General features: G+C 39.3%; 1 protein-coding gene across 5 annotated transcripts in view; it reads right to left on the reverse strand.

Annotated features, from left to right (window-relative positions):
- The window catches only part of CCNH (cyclin H), a 28765-nt gene extending 10285 nt beyond the window's left edge, over nucleotides 1-18480 (reverse strand). Inside the window, exons 1-6 of one of the 5 annotated variants that reach the window (XM_037150122.2) lie at nucleotides 18219-18311; nucleotides 16594-16698; nucleotides 15916-16038; nucleotides 13278-13351; nucleotides 11879-12089; nucleotides 8392-8555 (exon numbers count right to left, since the gene is read on the reverse strand). In XM_037150122.2, coding sequence (XP_037006017.2) covers nucleotides 8392-8555; nucleotides 11879-12089; nucleotides 13278-13351; nucleotides 15916-15996 — 530 coding nt within the window. In that variant the 5' untranslated portion in view covers nucleotides 15997-16038; nucleotides 16594-16698; nucleotides 18219-18311. Of the gene's footprint in view, nucleotides 1-8391; nucleotides 8556-11878; nucleotides 12090-13277; nucleotides 13352-15915; nucleotides 16039-16593; nucleotides 16699-17779; nucleotides 17947-18218 lie in introns of those variants that run through there. The other 4 variants (XM_037150120.2, XM_037150123.2, XM_037150121.2 and 1 more) reach the window with 4 other exon arrangements.
- Between the last annotated feature and the right edge of the window lie 810 nt (nucleotides 18481-19290).

Raw genomic sequence — 19290 nt, forward strand, 5'->3', positions numbered from 1 at the left:
GACATCATAGAAAACCATCTGAAAACTAGGTGACCAGAAATGCTATAACCAAGGACAGAAAGAGGAAGTTATGTCAAGACTGGTAAAAAGGGTGAGAGGCACAAAATGAGCTAGTCCATCATCCATGTGTAGAGATTAAGAAATAAAAGGGAGGCCTCCATTCAAGATGGAGGAATAGGTAAACACAGTACTTGCATCTTCCCACAACTACATAAAATCACAACTACAGGACAGCCATCATTGGGAACCATATGAAATCTAGCCAAATATAAGTCCTATAAATAAGGATATAAAGAAGCCACTATAAGACAAGCAGAAGGGGCAGCGATTCATAATGGGCTGGTCCCATACCCACATTTGGTGGTTAAAAATCACAAGGGATACTTCAGCTATGGTAGTCCCCCCTGAGGAGTGCAGAGTCCCAGCCCCAAACCAGGACCCCTAGCCCAGGGTTCTAGTGCTAAATGGGGAAGACTCCATAAATTCTGGCTGTGAAAACTAGCAGATTACGGCTGAGTAAAATGGAGGGCTTCTAGAACCCACGTGATCCTCCTAAGGAGCCTTCTGCATGGACTTACTTAGACTCACTCTGAGCCCCAGTGCTTGTGGAGCAGCTCAAAACGTACCAGGGACATTCAGGGAGGGACTGTCTGGCTCTGGAATGAGGGCTGGAGAGCCCTCATTTGGGATGAGAGCTTTTTCCCAGACAGAAGTGCTCGCGGAGGCCATTGCTGAGCTTTCCCCTTGGAGATGGAGATAAGCATAGATCTGAATCCAACAATAACCTAACACTGTCCACCCTACCTTTGAAATTTCCTAAGATCCGATCCCACCCAACTTGTGGGCCCAAGACACTTCCAGTGGGTTATCCATACAAACATTGTTTTGGTTCATGCTGTGGACTTTCCTATATTCTCTCAAGGTTCACAAACCCCAAACAAGCAATATCTGACCTCAGTGTGCCACATACCTCTTGCTAAGTATCCCCAGGCTTGGCACCAGTAACAGCAGAAACTGGTTCACAGCCTGGCCTCTCCTGGGCAACTTCAACCCTGCTCAAGTAGCAGCCATCTACAGATCACTTTGTATCCCATGCTGGGTAGACCTGGGAAGAGCACAGATGGTGGCTAACCTTGGCCTGCACCTATTGGGAGGCCCCAGAGGCAGTGCACACAATAGGCGGATTCAGACAGTGATGGATTACCACCTGAGCACTCCATGAGTGACACACTCAAGGGGCAGACTAGGCCACAAACAGAGCCATGCTGAAGCAATTTCTGCTCTGTAGGGTCAGCCCTTGCACATAGCACCTCCACCCCTCTATTTGTCAGTCACCCTGAGGGTTGATCCCTCCCATTCATGAACAGCAATCAAGGCTCAACTACAACAGTAGGGTACACATAGCTCACACAGGGGTAGAGGAGCACACCTAGAGTGCCCAGCTCAGGTGACTTGCTAGGCTGAGCAACCGGGCCCTACAGGACATCCACTACTTAAGGCCACCATATCTAGCTAAATTCATTGAAGCACAGGCAGCCAAAATGGCAAGACAAAGCAACATGCCCCAAATAAAAGAATGGAAGAAATCTCCAGAAAAAGGAAAAGTAATTAAATGAAATGAAAGCAACCAAACTAGCACATACAGAGTTCAAAACAACGGTTATAAAGATACCCAAGGAACATAGGGAGAACTTAGAAAAAATAAAAAAGTATATAGAAATGATAAAAAAGAGCCAGTCATAAATGAAGAATACAACTGAAACGAAGAATACACTAGAAGGAATCAACAGCAAATCAGACAAAGCAGAGAACTGAGGGAATGACTGGGGAGACAAGGTAGCAGAAAATATACATTCAGAGCAGCAGAAAGGAAAAAGAATTTTTAAAAATGAGAGGAAAGTTTAAAGGACCTCTGGGACAACATCAAGTGTAACTAAATCCACATCTTAGGGGTACCAGAACAGAAAAAGAGAAAGCATGGGACTGAGAACCTATTTAAAGAAATAACTGTGCATCTGAAAGTTTTGCTATTTCTTCATCGCTTAGAGTTATGGGCTCTGGGGCTTTGAGATCTTGAGCCATTTTTGGTCTGTTCACGCGCATTAAGTACCAAAAAATAGCTCAAGAATCACCAGCCCTTATTATATGAAATGTTAAAGGGACTTACCTAAGAAAAAGAAGATAAAAAAGATGAACAGTGAAAGGACAACAAACTCACAGTTATTAACAACCACACCTAAAACAAAAGCAAACTAAAAGGACAGATCAGGAGCAGAAACATAGAAATGAAGATCTCAAGGAGGGTTAGCAACAGGGGAGTGGGAGGAGAAGGGGGAAGAAGGTACAGAGAATAAGTAGCATAGACAGTAGGTAGAAAATAGATGGGGGGACAAGAATAGTATGGGAAATATAGAATCTAAAGAACTTGAGACATGTGGTCATAAACTAAAGGGGGGAATGGTGGGGGCAGGGGGTGCAGGGTGGAGGGGAATGAAGGGGGGAATAGAACCACTGTAATGGCATAATCAATCAAATCAAATCAAATTAAAAAAAAAAAAACTAAAAAAAAAAAAAGAAAGAAATAATGACTGAAAACTTCCCTAACCTGGTGAAGGGGGAAAAAAACCCCACAAAGTCCAGGAAGTGCAGTCCCACACAATATGAACCCAAAGAGGCCCACACCAAGACACATCATAATTAAAATGCAAAAGGTTAAAGACAAAGACAGATTCTTAAAACAAGAGGAAAGCAGTTACCTACAAGGGAGCTCCCACAGACTGACATCCAATTTCTCAACAGAAACTTTTGTAGGCCAGAAGGGATTGACACAAATCTTTCAAAGTGAAGAAAAGTAAGGACCTACAACCAAGATTATTGTGCCCAGTGAAACTATATTTAGAACGGAAGGACAGATAAAGAGCTTCCCAGGCAAGAAAAAGCTAAAGAAAGGAGTTTATCACAACCAAACCATTATTACAAGAAATGTTAAAGGGTCTTTGTTTAAGAAGGAAATAAAAAAGTATGAATAAAATAGTGATAAATTTGGAAATAAAATGGTAATTAAATAGTAACCATAAATACATATCTATGAATAATTAAGTGCAAATGGATTAAATGCTTCAATCAGAAGACTGAATGGATGGCTGAATGGTTATGAAAACAAGACCCTTACATGTGCTTTCTACAAGAGACTTCAGATTGAAAGGTACACATAGACTAGAAATAAAGGGGTGAACAAAGATACACAAAGAGAAACCATCAAGAAGAACCAGTCAGAAATTTAGAATACAGTAACAGAAAAAAATCCTTCAATGGAATCAACAGCAGATTAGATAAAGCAAAGGATCAAATCAGTGACTGGGAAGAGTAGGTAGCAAAAAATATCAGAACAGCAAAAAGAAAAAAAATTAAAAAGTAAGAATAGTTTAAGGAACTTCTGGATCAGCTTACACTGCCTGCATCATTGGAGTACCAGAACAAGAAAAGTAAGAGCAAGGGACTGAGAACCGGTTTGAAGAAATGATGATGGAAAACTTTCAAACCTGGTGAACATAAGAGACATACGAATCCAGGAGGTGCACAGAGAACCAAACAAGATGAACTCAGAGAGGCCCACATCAAGAAAGATCATAATGAAAATGCCCAAAGTAAAAATGACAAAGAGAGAACCTTAAAAGTAACAAGAGAAAAGCAGATAGTCATGTATAAGAAAGCTCCCACAAGGTGGTCAGCCTATTTCTCAACATAAACTCTGCAGGTCAGAGGGACTGGCAAAAAATAATTCAAAATGATGAAAAGCAAGGGCTTAGAACCAATATTACTCCACTTGAAGAAAAGTCAGAGTTTTCCAGACAAGATAAAGCTAAAAGAGTTCATCAACACTAAACCAGTATTACAAGGAATGTTAAAGGGAATTCATTAAGAAAGAGTAAAAAATATGAATAAGAAAATATAGCAAAGAAAAAAAAATCCGATGAAGACAAGCACAATAAAAGCAGTGGGTCAATCTAATAAAAATCTACCATGAAGGTTAAAAGACAAAAGTAGTAAGATCATGAGTAACTGTAACAGGAAATCAAAGAATACACAGTAACAGACACACATAAAAGCAGTAAAAAATAATAACAAACCCAAACATGAGCCCTGGCTGGCCAGGTAGTTCAGTTGGTTAGAGTATTGTCCTGATACACCAAGGCTGTGGGTTCAATTCCTGGTCCAAGCAGATGCAAGAATCAACCAATGAATGCTTAAGTGTAACATCAAATCAATGTTTTCTTCTTTCTCTCTCAAAATCAATTTAAAAAATTAAAAAAAAAAATATATATATATATATGGAAGGAGTGAGTTAAAATGGGAGTGTTTACAGATTGTGTTCAAACTGAAGCAACCACAATTTAAAATAGACTGCTATAAACACAGCTTGGTATACAGGAAGCACATGGTAACCACAAATCAAAAATCTCTAAGATATATATAAGAAACGAAGCAAAAAGAATCTAACACAAAACTATAGAAAATCAACACATAAGAGAGCAAAAGAACAAGAAAGGAAGACTACAAAAACAATCAGAAAACAATAAAATGGCAATATACTTATCAATAATATACTTTAAATGTACATGGGAACAAATGGTGTAATCAAAAGACAGGGTAGTTCGATGGATTAGAAGACAGGACCCATACGTACGTTGCCTACAAGAGACCTACTTCAGCTGAAAGACACACACAGACTGGAAATAAAGGGAAGATATTTTATGCAAATGGACCAAACAAAAAAGGTGGGGTAGCAATATTTATATCAGACAAAATAGACTTTATATATAATAAAGGCTATATATAACATGAGACAAAAAAGGATATTTCATAATGATAAAGACAACAATCCAACAAGAGGACATATACTAACCATTGTAAAAATTCACACACCCAATGTAGGAGCATCTAAACATATAAAGCAAATATTGCCCTGGCTGGTGTGGCTCAGTGGACTGAGTGCCCACCTGTAAACAGAAAGGCTGTCGGTTCAATTTCCAGCCAGGGCACATGACTGGGTTGCACGTGGGTCCTTAGCTGGGGGTGTGCAAGAGGCAACCGATGGATGTATCTCTCACACATCAATGTTTCTCTCCCCCTCTTTCTCCTTTCCTTCCCTTCTCTTCTTCAAAAATAAATAAAAGCTTTAAAAAAATTTTAAACAGCAAATATTGATGGACATAAAGGGGTAAAGAAACACTAGTGCAGTAATAGTAGGGAAATTTAACACCTCATTAATATCAACAGATTATCCAGATAGAAAACCCACAAGGAAACAGTGACCTTAAATGAAATATTAGACCAGATGTATGTAGAGCCACACCTCAGTACTCATGGGCTTCAAAACTCGCCAAACCCTGTACTTGTTCCATTTTAATGGAAAAAAAAAGTCTCAGCACTTGGCACTCATGTGGGACTCATCATACTTACTACAACTTGTCTGAGTCATGACGCTGCCCCACAAGAGAAAATGCTTCATCATCCGCGGCTTGCTTGCTATTTGTGGGTTTCGGCACTCACCACAAGTTCAGGAACAAGTTAATGGACAAATACTGAGGTACCCCTGTATTTGATATTTTTAAAACATTTTGCTCAAAAGAAGCAGAATATGTATTTTTTCCAAGTACAACTGAAACATCTCCCAGGGTCAATGACATGCTGGGCCACAAAGCAAGTCTTAAAAAATTTAAGACAACTGGAATTTTATCAAGCATCTTCCTAATCATTATGTTATGAAACTAGAAATCGATTACAAGAAGAAAACTGAAAAACACAAACACATGGACAGTAAATAACAAGTTAATAAATGATGAGGTCAAGGAAGAAATCAAAAGATACCTTGAAATAAAATGAAAATGTAACAACCCCAAATCTATGGAATACAGCTCGGAAATTCATAGTAATACAGGCCTACATGAAGAAACAAATAAATCTCAAACAATATAACCTTGCACCTAAAGGAACCAGAAAAAGAAAAAGCCTAAAGAGAGTAGAAGGAAATAAAGATCAGAGCTGAAATAAAATAGAATCTAAAAATACATAAAAGATCAATAAAACCAAGAGCTGTTTTCTTTAAAGAAAATTGATAAACCTTTAACCAGACTCATCAAGAAGAAAACAAAAGTAAATAAAATCAGAAATGAAAGAGAAGTGATGACTGATAGCACAGAAATACGTAGGATTATAAGAAATTAGCCCTGGCTGGCATAGCTCAGTGGATAGAGTGCGAGCCTGTGAACCAAAGTATCGCAGTTCAATTCCCAGTCAGGGCACATGCCTGGGTCGCAGGCCAGTTCCCAGCAGGGGACGCACAAGAAGTAACCATACATTGATATTTCTCTCTCTCCTTCCCTTCCCCTCTAAGGATGAATAAATAAAATCTTAAAAAAAAAAAAGAAATTATTACAATTATATGCCAACAAATTGGACAACCTTGAAGAAATGAATAAACTCCTGGGAATAAAAAATCTCCAAGTTAATCTTTAATTCATGTAATTCTACTTAAAATCCCAAATAACCAAGAAATCTTGACAGATTTCAAAGTTGTAACTTACAAAGTTGTAACTTACAACTACAAAGTTGTAAGTAGCACACTACCTGATATCAAACTATCCAAGGCTGTAATGAAACAGCAATGTATTGGCACAAAAGCACATGTGGAGATCAATGGCACAGAACAGATAGTCCTGAAATAAGCCCACACCTATATGGTCAGTTACTCTATGACAAAGGAGACAAGAACATACGATAGGGCAGACAGTGTCTCCGATAAATGGTGTTGAGAAAACTGGACAGATGCTACATGCAAAGGAAAATAAAACTAGACCACTTTCTTATACCACACAAGAATAAACTCAAAGTAAGAAGTAAAATACAAGACCCAAAACCATAGAACTCCTAGATGAAAACATCACCAGTAAACTCTTGTACATTGCTTTTAGTAAATCTCCTCAGGCAAAGGAAATGAAAGGAAAAATGAACAAATGGAACTACTTCAAACTAAAAAGCTTTTGCACAGAAAAGAAAACCATCAACAAAATCCTCTAAGAAAAAATTTTACCCCTGAATAATTTGCATATATACTGTATAGATATGATACTTAAACATACTCACTTGTTATTTGAACTGTTGAAGAGAGGCTTTCTTCCCTTAAAGACTGGAAACCTCACACCTAAACTCCATTGATACCAATTATTTGTATGATTATCTTTTTCAACTAGGGCAAGGATATATACCTTGTTAATTATTGTATTCCTAAAGTATAATACAGTGCATGGTACACAGAAGGCATTCAATAAAGGCTTGCTTAGAAATTGTATAGGTATCATTTGGGGATTAAATGTATATTTTTATATACAATTAGTTAGCTCTATCTGTAGAGTAGCAGCATACCAGAAATTAAACAAAACACAAGCCTGCAAATCTTTATCTTGGATTTGTTTTGAAATCAGAACTGTTCATGGCTTGCAAAGGTAACCTGGTGCGCACGCCCTGAATACAACCTGAGCACTGCAGTGACACGTGGGGCAGCACCCTGTCGTTAGTAACGAAGAGTGATGTTTCACAAGAAAACACGTTCCCATTAAGTTGAGCAGACTCAATCACGTCTGCTTATGTTTGCTGTCCCACACAAATGGATTCTGAAGTTACGAATGAGGGATGACAAACATGTAGAACACTTTCTCAGCTATTTCAAGGAATAAAATCAAGCAGACCTCAAAGGTCTCAAAGAAATTAAATATAAAAATGTAAAGTTTAATTTGCTGCAAGACTGTACTCAAGTTATAAATATAAATAATACAGGCATAATTATTAATCTGTACTCAAGATACTGCTATAAGAATCAAGTGAATTAGATTGAAGTAAAGTACTTAGAACCTCATTCTCGGTGTGCATTTATGTGTTAACTATTACTATTTACAGCTGAGCTGCAATTCATTTGGACATTCTCTAAAGCATTATTCAGTCAATAAAAACTTTACTCAATTCCAGGTGCCACACATGCTCCATAGCAGAACAAAACAAGCAGACAATTTTGTGCACTCATGTTGCTTATCAGTTCATAAAACTTCTGAATTTGCCATGTAGTCATAACTTTATCAGTCTTTTGAAGATCAACTAATTTACTTCTACTTTAGTCATAAACAGACCCTCTTAGCTCAAAAATATCATCCTCAGTTTTTTTAAAGATTTCCTTAAAAGGTGATTTCATTTCTTCCCTCAGTTGCCCCCACCTTTCTAGCCATGGGACATACAAAGGATGATATTCACAAAAGTGAGTATTGTCCTTTATATCCGGACTCCAGGAAGAAATAAATCGAGTGCCCAAGTGATCTGAGTTAAAACACAAGCCAGTACCTTTCCATAGTAATTCCTGCTCTGGACGCACTAGATAAAATGGCAGTCAGGGCGATCTGAGAAGGTGTGTACAAAAGGTAAGCATCCGTCAACGCAACTCTATTAAGAAAGTCGTCAGCTGTTTTCCTCAAAATCTCTGGATTCTCCAACATGGGATAGCGGGTCTAGAGAGAAAGTTTGCAAATGTTATTACTTATGAGAGTTTAATGGAGTAACAACAGTTCAAAATATCTATATTGACCACAAAGTATATAACACAGGGTGCTTTTGTAAAAGTAACTTCTTTTCAATACCACAGCAACAACCAGAATCTTTACATGTTAAGATTATTCTGTACTCACCATTAGAATGTACTGAAAGTGCGGTCACTATATAATATCTGCTTTACGATAAGACAGCTCAAGTTCCCAGCATAGTACTTGGCTATTCTGATTTACGTTAATCCCTTTCTTTGTCCTTCTGAGTAAAGGGAAAGGAGGCTCTTAGAAATTCCACTGGGTCTGAAGCTACCCTGAGAAATACATACTCCCAGGTAAACACATCCAGGCAAGCCAGGGGATTCAGATGTAAGACAACATTTAGGAAGCAAAGCACATGTTCACTTTGATTTCAAATTCCTCTATTTAAATCTATTTTTGAGAAGAAGCAAATGGAAACTAATCTTAGTTTGATTACAGAATTATTTTTTCAATAATTCTGTAATTGAACTAAGAAATATGGAAATTCCCGTATTTTCTGACAACTCTTACACTTTAAGATGAGCCCTAAATCCTTGGATTTAGTATAGCTGTCCACATTCAGGTCCTGAAGTAGTAAGAAATCTTTTCCACAATGTAATCTGAAGCAAAGCAGCAGATACAATTGTGTAGTCACATGCAGGTCTTATCATTATCCCAAAATGCCTGACCTCAGATATAATAAATTCAGACATTCCACTTGACCACAGTACTCCTTTTCCCAGTACATTTGCTCAATTATTTCACAGCTATTCTTTGGCTGTCTCCTTAGAACCTTGGTCCCTTATCCCTCCATTTGCTCCAGCTCACCTGTGTCCTATGGTCCTTATTTCCCTCCTGAACTCCCTGCCCTGATATGCTGCCAACACATTTGTGACTAAACTTCAACAACAGGTGAATTCAACAAACTGTCTTTGCAACCATACCCAGATTTCTGAGCTACTAGAGGAAACAATACAACAAGTAGGTCTGGTATTATTATAAATTTGGTTCTTTGATCTTAGTAGGGGCTTTCAACACTGTAACATTCCATAGAACATTTGTTCTATTTTTTAGTGACTATGTTAAACATTTCCATCTCTCTCAACGTCTTTAATAATGCTCGGAAATTCCATCATTCTCAGAAATGATCTCTGTTGCTAACAAGGAACAACATTCTATCTCCTGCCACCACCAAATCCCAGGCATAACCCTATCTTCACCCATGCTTCCCTCTTTTCCCACCTTAAAAGCTGTTATTCTCAAGGCAACCCTTCTACCTTACTCCAAAGAGAAATATGAGCTCCGTATTTTCCACTTTTCCCTGTAAGCTTTCTCTTACTAACAGCTCCCCACAGCAGTTTCTTCCACAAAAGTCCCTTTTCTCTATTTCTAGCAGTTCCATCTTCTCAATAATTCCATCTTTCCCCACTTCAAAGACAAGCTGTTTAATCCAAGTTACATACATGTTTCCTCACTTTCTATTTATTCCCCAAATGGCTCTAATTGGCCTTCTTCCTTCACACTCCACAAAGACTAATCTCACCAAGATCAAAAATGACCTTTCTGGCACTAAATCCAGCAAATGGTATCCATCTACTTTTACTCCACCTACATTCTGGGAGGAGTGGGGAGTTGCCCGTGCTCCTCTTCTAAGTTTTCAACTCCACTTCTTTAGAAAAGCCTACCTCTCTGGACATTCTTCACCCTTCTTACCAGATTCTCCTATTTCTCCGCCTACCCTTTCAACAGTCCTTGTGGCCAGCCCACTTTAAATTTTCCTGGGGCACATGTAGCCATCTTCTCTGACCTCCAGATACAAATGACGGCCCACCTGGATATGTGGCAGGCAATGAAAATTCACCAGGTTCCAAACCAAATTCATCAACCCTCCACCCCTCGACCCCTCCACAACTTTCTCTCATGCCAGTACTTCCCATATCAGAAAGTGTAACACCACGTGCTCAGGCCAGAAACCCAAAGGCTCCTCACCGGTCCTCACTCTCTATACGCAATGAAACCTCAAGCTCTACTGATGCTGCCTCCTAGCTCTGAAGTCCCAGAAGCTCCTTCTGGACCCCCCGCTGCTACACGAGTGAAACTAAGAGCATAGTAATGGTATCCTTGTATCCATTCTCCACATCATTGTGATACATACAGATGTGCGATAAATATTTGATGGAACCTGATGCGTGAGCTTGAAAACACAACTTTTTTAAAGGTGTAAACCTAATTTGCCACTCACCAGATTTAAATCTTTTACTGGCTTACCACTGCTCTATTCAAAATCTGCAACATCACCTCCACAGTCTAGGTGCTGCCTTGCACTCCGGCTGTACTCTCCGTAGCAGTCTTCCCTCCATTTCTAAGCTACTTAGGTTCTTTAGGGTCCCACTGTTCTTGAATCTGGGCCTTTGACCAGAGAAGTTCTACTGGGATGCTCTTTCACCACCAAATTCCCACTCTTGGTATGAATTTCACTTTAAATGACACCTTCTCAGAAATGTTCTCCCTTCCCTTCAATCTGCTATCTCCTTTTAAAGTACCCTGTAGTTCCCTCTCTGTAACACTGAGCATCTGAACAAACGATCCTCTTTCCCCTCAGACTGTAGGTGTAGAAAAGATGGGGATGTTCCTGTTTTGTTCCTGGCATTACCATCAAGCACAATGTTTGGCATACAGAAGGTACCCAAATTTCACCTTTCACCTGAGATGAATGAACCAGTTTCTGATTCCTGTTTGACTTTACTCAGATAATCCAAGTTCTTTTTCAGGGTCAAAACAAAATACCTTAAAAGTTGCTTTTGCCAATACTTATTTACTTACATTTTTTTATGCCTACATATTGATTCCAGTTCATAGTGCACTAAAACTAGAAGTCACTTAGTAATCTTCTTGTTTAAAATTGAGAATTTTTTTTATGGTTCTTTAAGTTAGATTGATGAAGTATACTTCAGAGTTGTAAGAGATATCTTAAGTTTTTAAAAGCATTATTGTAAACTCACAGTGGTCCTCATTATGATCCCTGAATCAGTATTTGCCAACTACTAAATCAGAAGCTGTGGAACTGGAGCCCAACACTGAGTTACAAACTCTCCAGGTGCTTCTGCTGCATACTGAAACAGGATTACTGCCCTAGGCCGCACTCAAGATTTAGCTGAGGCCATGTTGTAACAATTAAGATAATTAAAAGTTATAATTTTGAATTCCTGTGGTTATAGTATGACAGCAAAGGAGTACTCTACTAGTTTACTTTATAGCAACAAAATTACCTTTAGGTCAATGAGAAAACCTTCGAACGGTCTGTAAGGATTGTGAACAATAAGGTGGAAATTAAGTTGCTGTATAAGTAGCAGTTCATATTCCAAAATCTGTTCAAGTGCCTTCTCCTGTCCAAGAGGACTCTCCCGCAGATTTCCAACGAACTGTGGACTAGATACGTTGAATTCATCTACTTTGCAGGCCAAAAATGCACAAGTGAGCCTAGTAGAAAATATAATGACTATAATGAGGAATCTTAAATTCAGAATAGAATGCAAGTCTAAATTATCCTTTACTAGGAAGTAATTTTCTCTTATACACACATAACTAGGGATTATATATATATGTATATATGCACTTTGAAAAACATCTAAATATTTTATTTCTGAAAGTACATTCTAAAATTACCTAACATTCACAACATCACAGACATCACAGGATATGTTTTAAAGAGAGAGAGAGGAGACAGTTTCCTGTCTCCTGACAGCTTCCTGACAGTTTCCCAGTTCAAACTTTTAATTCATAAAAGACTATACAATTAGGTTGAACCGTGCAGCAGCATTCAACATTAATGACTTAAAGGCAGTTTCATAGCATTCAACCTAAAATATGGAAGAACAAAATGACTGAGGGGTAGGAGTACTCTGAATCATGAAATAGAGATGGAAGAGAAAAAAATGCAAAAGTACACATATACACACCATATGAGCAGGGATGAAACGTAGGTTACAGAACTACCTTTGTGGAAGACCCATCAGTGGAAGTCTCCGAGGGCATTTGAATAGGTGATTACTAATGTATGAACAAACCTAAGAAACTCATCACTACTACACAAATTTCAGAATGAGATGCTAGTAATAAAATTACTGAAAAAAAATCAAGATTGAAGTAACAAGGACCTGACCGAAATGGGAATAAAAAATGGAAAAAACAAACAGGGACAATGTGATGGACAGTAAGCATTTTAATGAGCCTCCTACTACTTTCGATTTTATCTTCAATGACGAGCAGAGTGCTCAGCGGAGGCAGAAACACAAAGACCTCTGTCCAGTTGAAATGACTTTGGTCCTATAGGATTTGTAAACTGGCTGGATGTAGGAGAGGAAGTACGACTAGTAATTCTCACTCAGCAACTGAGAGGAGAAAGGGGCATTAGGGAAGCTAGCTTGAAAAAAAAACCTCACTATTTGAATTTGTACAAGTTAAAGTTCAGATGACATTAGTATTATGGGGAAGTATTACAGGTATGTAAGGAGTATGTATATTCAGGGATCTTAAGGTCAGAATAGAATGGGAGTCTAAATTACCTTTTACTAGGAAGTATTTTCTCACACACACACACACACACACACACACACACACACAGTATGAAGGTCCTCTTACATAAAAATAAATTAAATTTATACTCACATTATTATCCTGGGGTGATATTCCATTACTGAGTTATTAAGATAAAAACGCTTGAAATACATGCAAGCTGTGCCCTAAAGTTAAAAAAATATATATATAATCAGAATCTATTCACAGATACATGTTAAATGTAAAAACTAAAACTTATTTATCAAAAGTTTCTTCAAGAAATTTATTTCCAAAGATATATGTACCCCTATGTTCACTGCAGCATTATTCATTGTGGCCAAGATATGAAAACACCAAGTGTCCTTCAGTAAAGGGTTGGATAAAGAAGATGAGGTACATATCTACAATGGAATACTACTCAGCCATAAGAAAACATGACATACCACCCTTTGCAACAACATGATAGACTTTGAAAAGATGATGCTAAGCAAAACGAGGCAGTCAGAAAAAGCTAAGAACCGTATGATTTCACTCATATATGGGATATAAAAATGAAACTCAGACGCAGACGACAGTACAGTGGTTATGAGGGGCAGGTGGTAAAGGGGGCCAAATATATGGGGATGAAAGATGATCTGACTTTGGGTGGTGGACACACAGTGCAATGTACAGATCAGGTTTCATAGAAATGTACACCTGAAACCTGTATGATCTTATTAACCAATGTTATGCCAATAAATAAAAAAAGTTTCTTTGAAAATGGTATTTATACAAAATACCAAAACTTAATTATACTTTAGCACAATAAACTGTGATAAAATACTATAGAAACATCACAGCCAAAAGACCCTTTGCTGACTGTCCCTACCCACCTTGGGTTATCCTTTCTATGGTTATTGGCTTATTAAAAAAAATGTTTATTTTAGAATTCAGAATATCCAAAGTGACCCAAATTAGAAAAATTAAGGAGGAAAAATACAAATGTTCACAGCTTAACCACTCAATTTTGTAAAAATATCGAGTACAAGAGTTGAGGCAATCAGCCTCCTCCCTAAATCCACTTCAGGTCTGTGATATGAACCACGATCACTGCTGCCCAACCAAACAGTGGAAGCAGCACCTACTGCTCACTGACTGAATCCCACGTGCCAGGCTCGGTGCACAAAACTACCATCTCATTCCAATTCTTAAAACAGCCGGGGAAACGCTGCTATCTTAACTTTACAAAGAAGAAAATGGAGTATCAACGAGATTAACTGACTTGGACAAAGTCATACATCTTAATAAGGACTGAACTCAACAAAAAACTGCCTGTACTTTTAAAAATTATTTATTAATGAGGTGAAGAGAGAGAGAAAGAGATTGAGATAAAGCATATGATCCCGACCTGAGACCAAACCGGCAACCTAGCATATGCTCTGACCAGGAATTGAACTGGCAACCTTTTGCTTTGTGGGGCAGTGCCCAACATACTGAGCCACACCAGTCAGGGTGAACTGCCTGTACTTTTAACCACTATGTCATTTGGCTAGAACGAATAAAATAAATTTATCTATTTCATGATTTTAAAAAGAATATTTCCTTTTAAATATTTTATGTGAAAAAAAATTCTTCAATTATAAATAAGCATGTTGTATAAAAACAAATTCCATTAAGGATTCAGTTTCTGCATCTGTAAAGATCACTTAAACCTACTACTTTAGGTTATAGTTCTTTTATCAGAAGAGAACTAAATCTGGAGCTAGAAACTAATCAAGTGTATCTAAAATTCTTCCTGAATCTTTGATCTCTCAATGAAGGTCTGGTAAACGAAGAAGACACAATGAATACTTTTGGATTCAATATTTTCAATAAACTTCAATTTTTCCAACTATAAAAAATGGAGATTATTTCCTAGGGGGTTATTCCCTGGTGTGAACTAAGTTATTCACTCTGTGTGACTTTACAACTCAAGATAGACCTTCAATTAAGATACTTTCACATTTGTTCTTCAAAACAACTCGGTGAGATAAAAAATATATATATATATATATATTTTATCCTCTCTTTTTTCTGTATCTTCCAGCTTTTTAATCTCAGCTTATCTTTGCTAAATAACAATATACACAAAAGGGACAATTACAGGGACAGTGAATGTAAATACAAATAGCCAAAAAATTCTAACTACTTCTTTCTCCTCACCATTGTTCCAGCACAGTAAACACACACACACACACACACACACACACACACGAAGGGGTCCTCAGAACCATGTATCTGAAACAATCACAAGACAATATTTTACCCAATGAAAATCTCCCGCTTCTACTAATCAGGTTTAAAAATTCCTTTTGGCTTTAGCTGGAACATATGATTACAAATGATGAATGAATGAATTATTTCAAATGCGTGTGATACAGCTGAAAAAGCACTATTCTATGTTCTGGTCCCAGTTCTACTCATCAACTGAGAACCTGGAGAAAAAGTAATTTATTTTTTTCTTTCACTATAAAACATGGCCTATCTAACAGACCCCAAAATTCTTCTGACTATGAAATGAGCCTTGAATGCTTTATAAGATATGATATAGGAATGCATAATTTGAGACAGTTATTGAAAAATAATGTGACAAAAACTTAAAATACATAAATGATATATAACTAAGCTGCATTCGAATGAAGTGGATACAGGACTGAGTTACAAATTTAGAAGAGGTTATATTTCAGAAGTCAGCTCAAGGGCATTGTACTTCATCACTACCATAACTTACCACCACAGACCTCGGCATTGCTGGTTTAAACACTGAACAAAATTCCAATAATCTTTTCTCATAGTATTTGCAGAGAGTCATTTCTTCATGAGGCTCAAGAAAGACTGGATCATTTGGGAGAACCTTTAGATCAAAAGTTACAACAAAAGCTCAGTTACTTAAATCATTTTAAAATCTTTTTCTCTGTCCAGATTACTTTTCTATCTCCAGCCAAGGGGAAACACACAACATAACACTTTCTCTTTATAGAACTGCTAAATATTGCATAAAACAGCTTTAGGAAAATACTTAATAACAAACTAGACCATCATTTCACAGATGTCAGCTGGACATTTGCTTCATTAAGGTATAAGCAATCCTGATGGACTATGCAAAATACACACAGGTATAATGTCATTTTTTAGAAATCAAAAAGGAGATATACACTGTTAATAGTTGGAAAGTTTTCAAGACCATTATCTTAGTCAATCATTAAGTCACACAGGTTAAGACAAAACAATCAAGTGTCTCAGCGATAATTCTCACTTTGACACTACCTCTCATTTATCTTGGTAAACTCTCTATAAAATACACTACATATAATTTTACAACAAAACTTTTTAGGTCCTGTTACTGGTTTAATTACAACTACCAAAATAAAAGATATATTGAAATCCTAACCCTCCGGTACAGGCATACCTCTTAGATACTGTGGGTTCAGTTCCAAACCATCCCAATAAAGCAAAGAGTAATCTTTTTTGCAGGTGGAAGGTCTTGCCTTTAATTTGTAAAAAAACGCAACATCTGTGAAGCACAATAAAGTGAAGCTCAATGAAACAAGGTATGCCTGTACCTCATAATGTGACCTTATTTGGAAATATGGTCTCTTCAGTTGTAATTAGGTAAGGTAAGGTCATACTGTAATAGAGTGGCTCCTAATCTGATACAACTGGTATTCTTATTAGAACATGGGGAGATACAGAAACACAGGAAGAACACTATGGAAAGATGAAGGCAGAGATTGGGGTTATAGTACCACAAGCAAAAGAACACCTGGGGTTACCAGAAGCTGGAAAAGAAAGGAAGAATCTTCTAGAAGCGGCAGAGAGCACCAACGGGCCAATACCTTGATCTCAGGCTTCTAGCTTCTAGAACCATGAAACAGTAAATTTCTGTTGTTTTAAGCCACCTAGTTTGTGTGTTTGTGTGTGTGTGTTTTAATGGCAGCCCTAGAAAACCAATACAAGTGTTAATTTATAGAGACAGCAGGTAATTGTGTTTTAGGGTGGGAATGCTAGAACTAGATTGGGTTCAAATCCTGGCTCTGCCACTTATTAGTAATATAGCCTTGAGAAGTGATTCAACCTCTCTGAACTGGAGTTTCCTCAGCTATAAAGGCAGGAAAATACCTATCCTACCGCAGGAGGTAGCTGTGAAAATTAAAAAGGCTAACATTTGCCAAATGCTTAGAACAGTGCTTTGCAAACAGCATAGTATGTACTACTTTGAGCAGCCCCAAAATAAAGTGATACAAAAGACGTGACAAAGGTAAGAGCACAGTATCTCAGTTACAATAGATCATGGAATACCTGTTGCAGGGAAACCTGCAGGGCAGCCTGTGCGAGGATGGGTGTTGGAACTTTGGACGAAAGATTAAGCAGAAGTGTCTGGGAGCTAATAGCAGAGAGGACTTCGCTGGCAAGACTTAATCCAAACCTTAAATCAATTGGTCTGTGCTAGCTCTCTAGTCTCCCTGCCCCATTCAACACCAAGATGCCAGAGGGCTTTCTAGTAGAGAATAAAAGGTTAATTTGCCATTTAAAATTTTACAAAGGTTCCCCCACCCCTTCGTCACAAAGTTCAAACTCTTTTTATTTCCACCTACAAATTCCCTGCCTTCTTCAGCCTTTCCTGCACCAGTGCGCAGCTTCCGACACACAGGACCCACAGCTTTCCAGGAACCTGCCCTGCGACTTCGGAGCTCCCGCCCAGCAACCGCAGCTCGGTCCGCCCGCGACGCCCTGGGCCCACGCTTCTCCACCGCAGTCGCGGGAGAAGCCTTCCGCGACACGCCTCGGCCCAGGTCCCGCACCACTTGGACCGCCTACGCGTCTTCCTGCCCTGCGACTGGTTACCCGTCTGCCACTCAGCCACGGGGCGTGGCCTCGCCCCTTACTCGCCCCCCCCCCCCCCCCACACACACACACCCCGTTTAAACAGAGGCCCGCGCGCCCGCGGGGAGGAGAGGCGGAAGTGTGCGGAGGGCTCGCAGCATTCCGAGGCTTTTCGGACCCGGAGACGGGGGCGGCCGACGCGGTGCTCACCTTCCCGTTCGCCACCGCTTTGCATTTGAACTTGCGGTTGGCGTCGGCGCGCAGCCGCGCCAGCTGCTCCTCGCTGGCGAAGGTCCAGTGCCTCTTCTGGCTGCTGTTGTGGTACATGCCGACGACCGGCTCCGGGCCCGGGGAGTCTGCGGACGCGGCCGCCACGACCGCGCGCTGCGAAGGGCCTGAGCTACCTCTGCCGCGCGGCGCGGGGCCGTGACGTCACGGTCACGTGCGACTCCGTCCGCAATCTCGCTTCCGGAGCGCGTGGAACCTCTCGCGCGTTTGGCCGCCGCCCCGCGTGGGTGGTCGGAGCCCGCGGATAAGCCCCTCCCTTCCGCGGGCCTCGGCGCTGGCCCCGCCCCTTTCCTACGAGATTTAAAGGAAGAGCAGCAGGCAGGGTTGTCCAAGGGGTTGGAAATTGAGGGCAAGGAGGGGCTAACGTATAAATAGTGGAAATACGGGGTAGTCAGAAGTGTGGAGGGGACAGGAGAGGGTGTCAGCTTTTAAATAGGCCGCAATGAGAAGGTGACTTTGAGCAGAGTTGCAAGACTTGAGGGGTTAGGGCTTTGAGTCAGGCGGGAGCGACGGTGCAGGTAGAAAGGGCAAGGTCCTAAGAAAGAGCGCGTACGGTGCGGCCCGAAATCTCTGCAGCAAATTCTAGAACGTCATTGGAAAGCTAGAAGCAGTGCCTGTGCATTGCTTTTACCGCTCCGCCACTAAAGTGACCCATTCTTTTTCTGTGCCTTTTTCCTTCCTCCTTTTTTGGATTGGGTTGGATTCTGCCAATCATTTCACTTTATTTCCATCTCTTGAATATGTATGAAATCTCTTGTAGGGTGGTTTTAACGTTTTCTTGAGATTTCCATCTTCATTATTGCCCCAAGGAAATCTTACAATAAGCTATCTGTAATACCTAAGAGATTTACAATTTTTTTGTTTTGATACTAGTACTTGCAGAATTGCATTTGATACAAAATATACATTGATTACCAAATCCTCTACTTGTTTTGAAATAATCTCCTTTAGGCGCACGGTATTCTCTGCGTCATACGTCATGTGAGAAAGATGA

Source organism: Artibeus jamaicensis, unplaced genomic scaffold, assembly GCF_021234435.1.
Source record: "Artibeus jamaicensis isolate MK-2021 breed Jamaican fruit bat unplaced genomic scaffold, CSHL_Jam_final contig_373, whole genome shotgun sequence".
In the NCBI taxonomy this organism is placed as follows: Eukaryota; Metazoa; Chordata; class Mammalia; order Chiroptera; family Phyllostomidae; genus Artibeus; species Artibeus jamaicensis.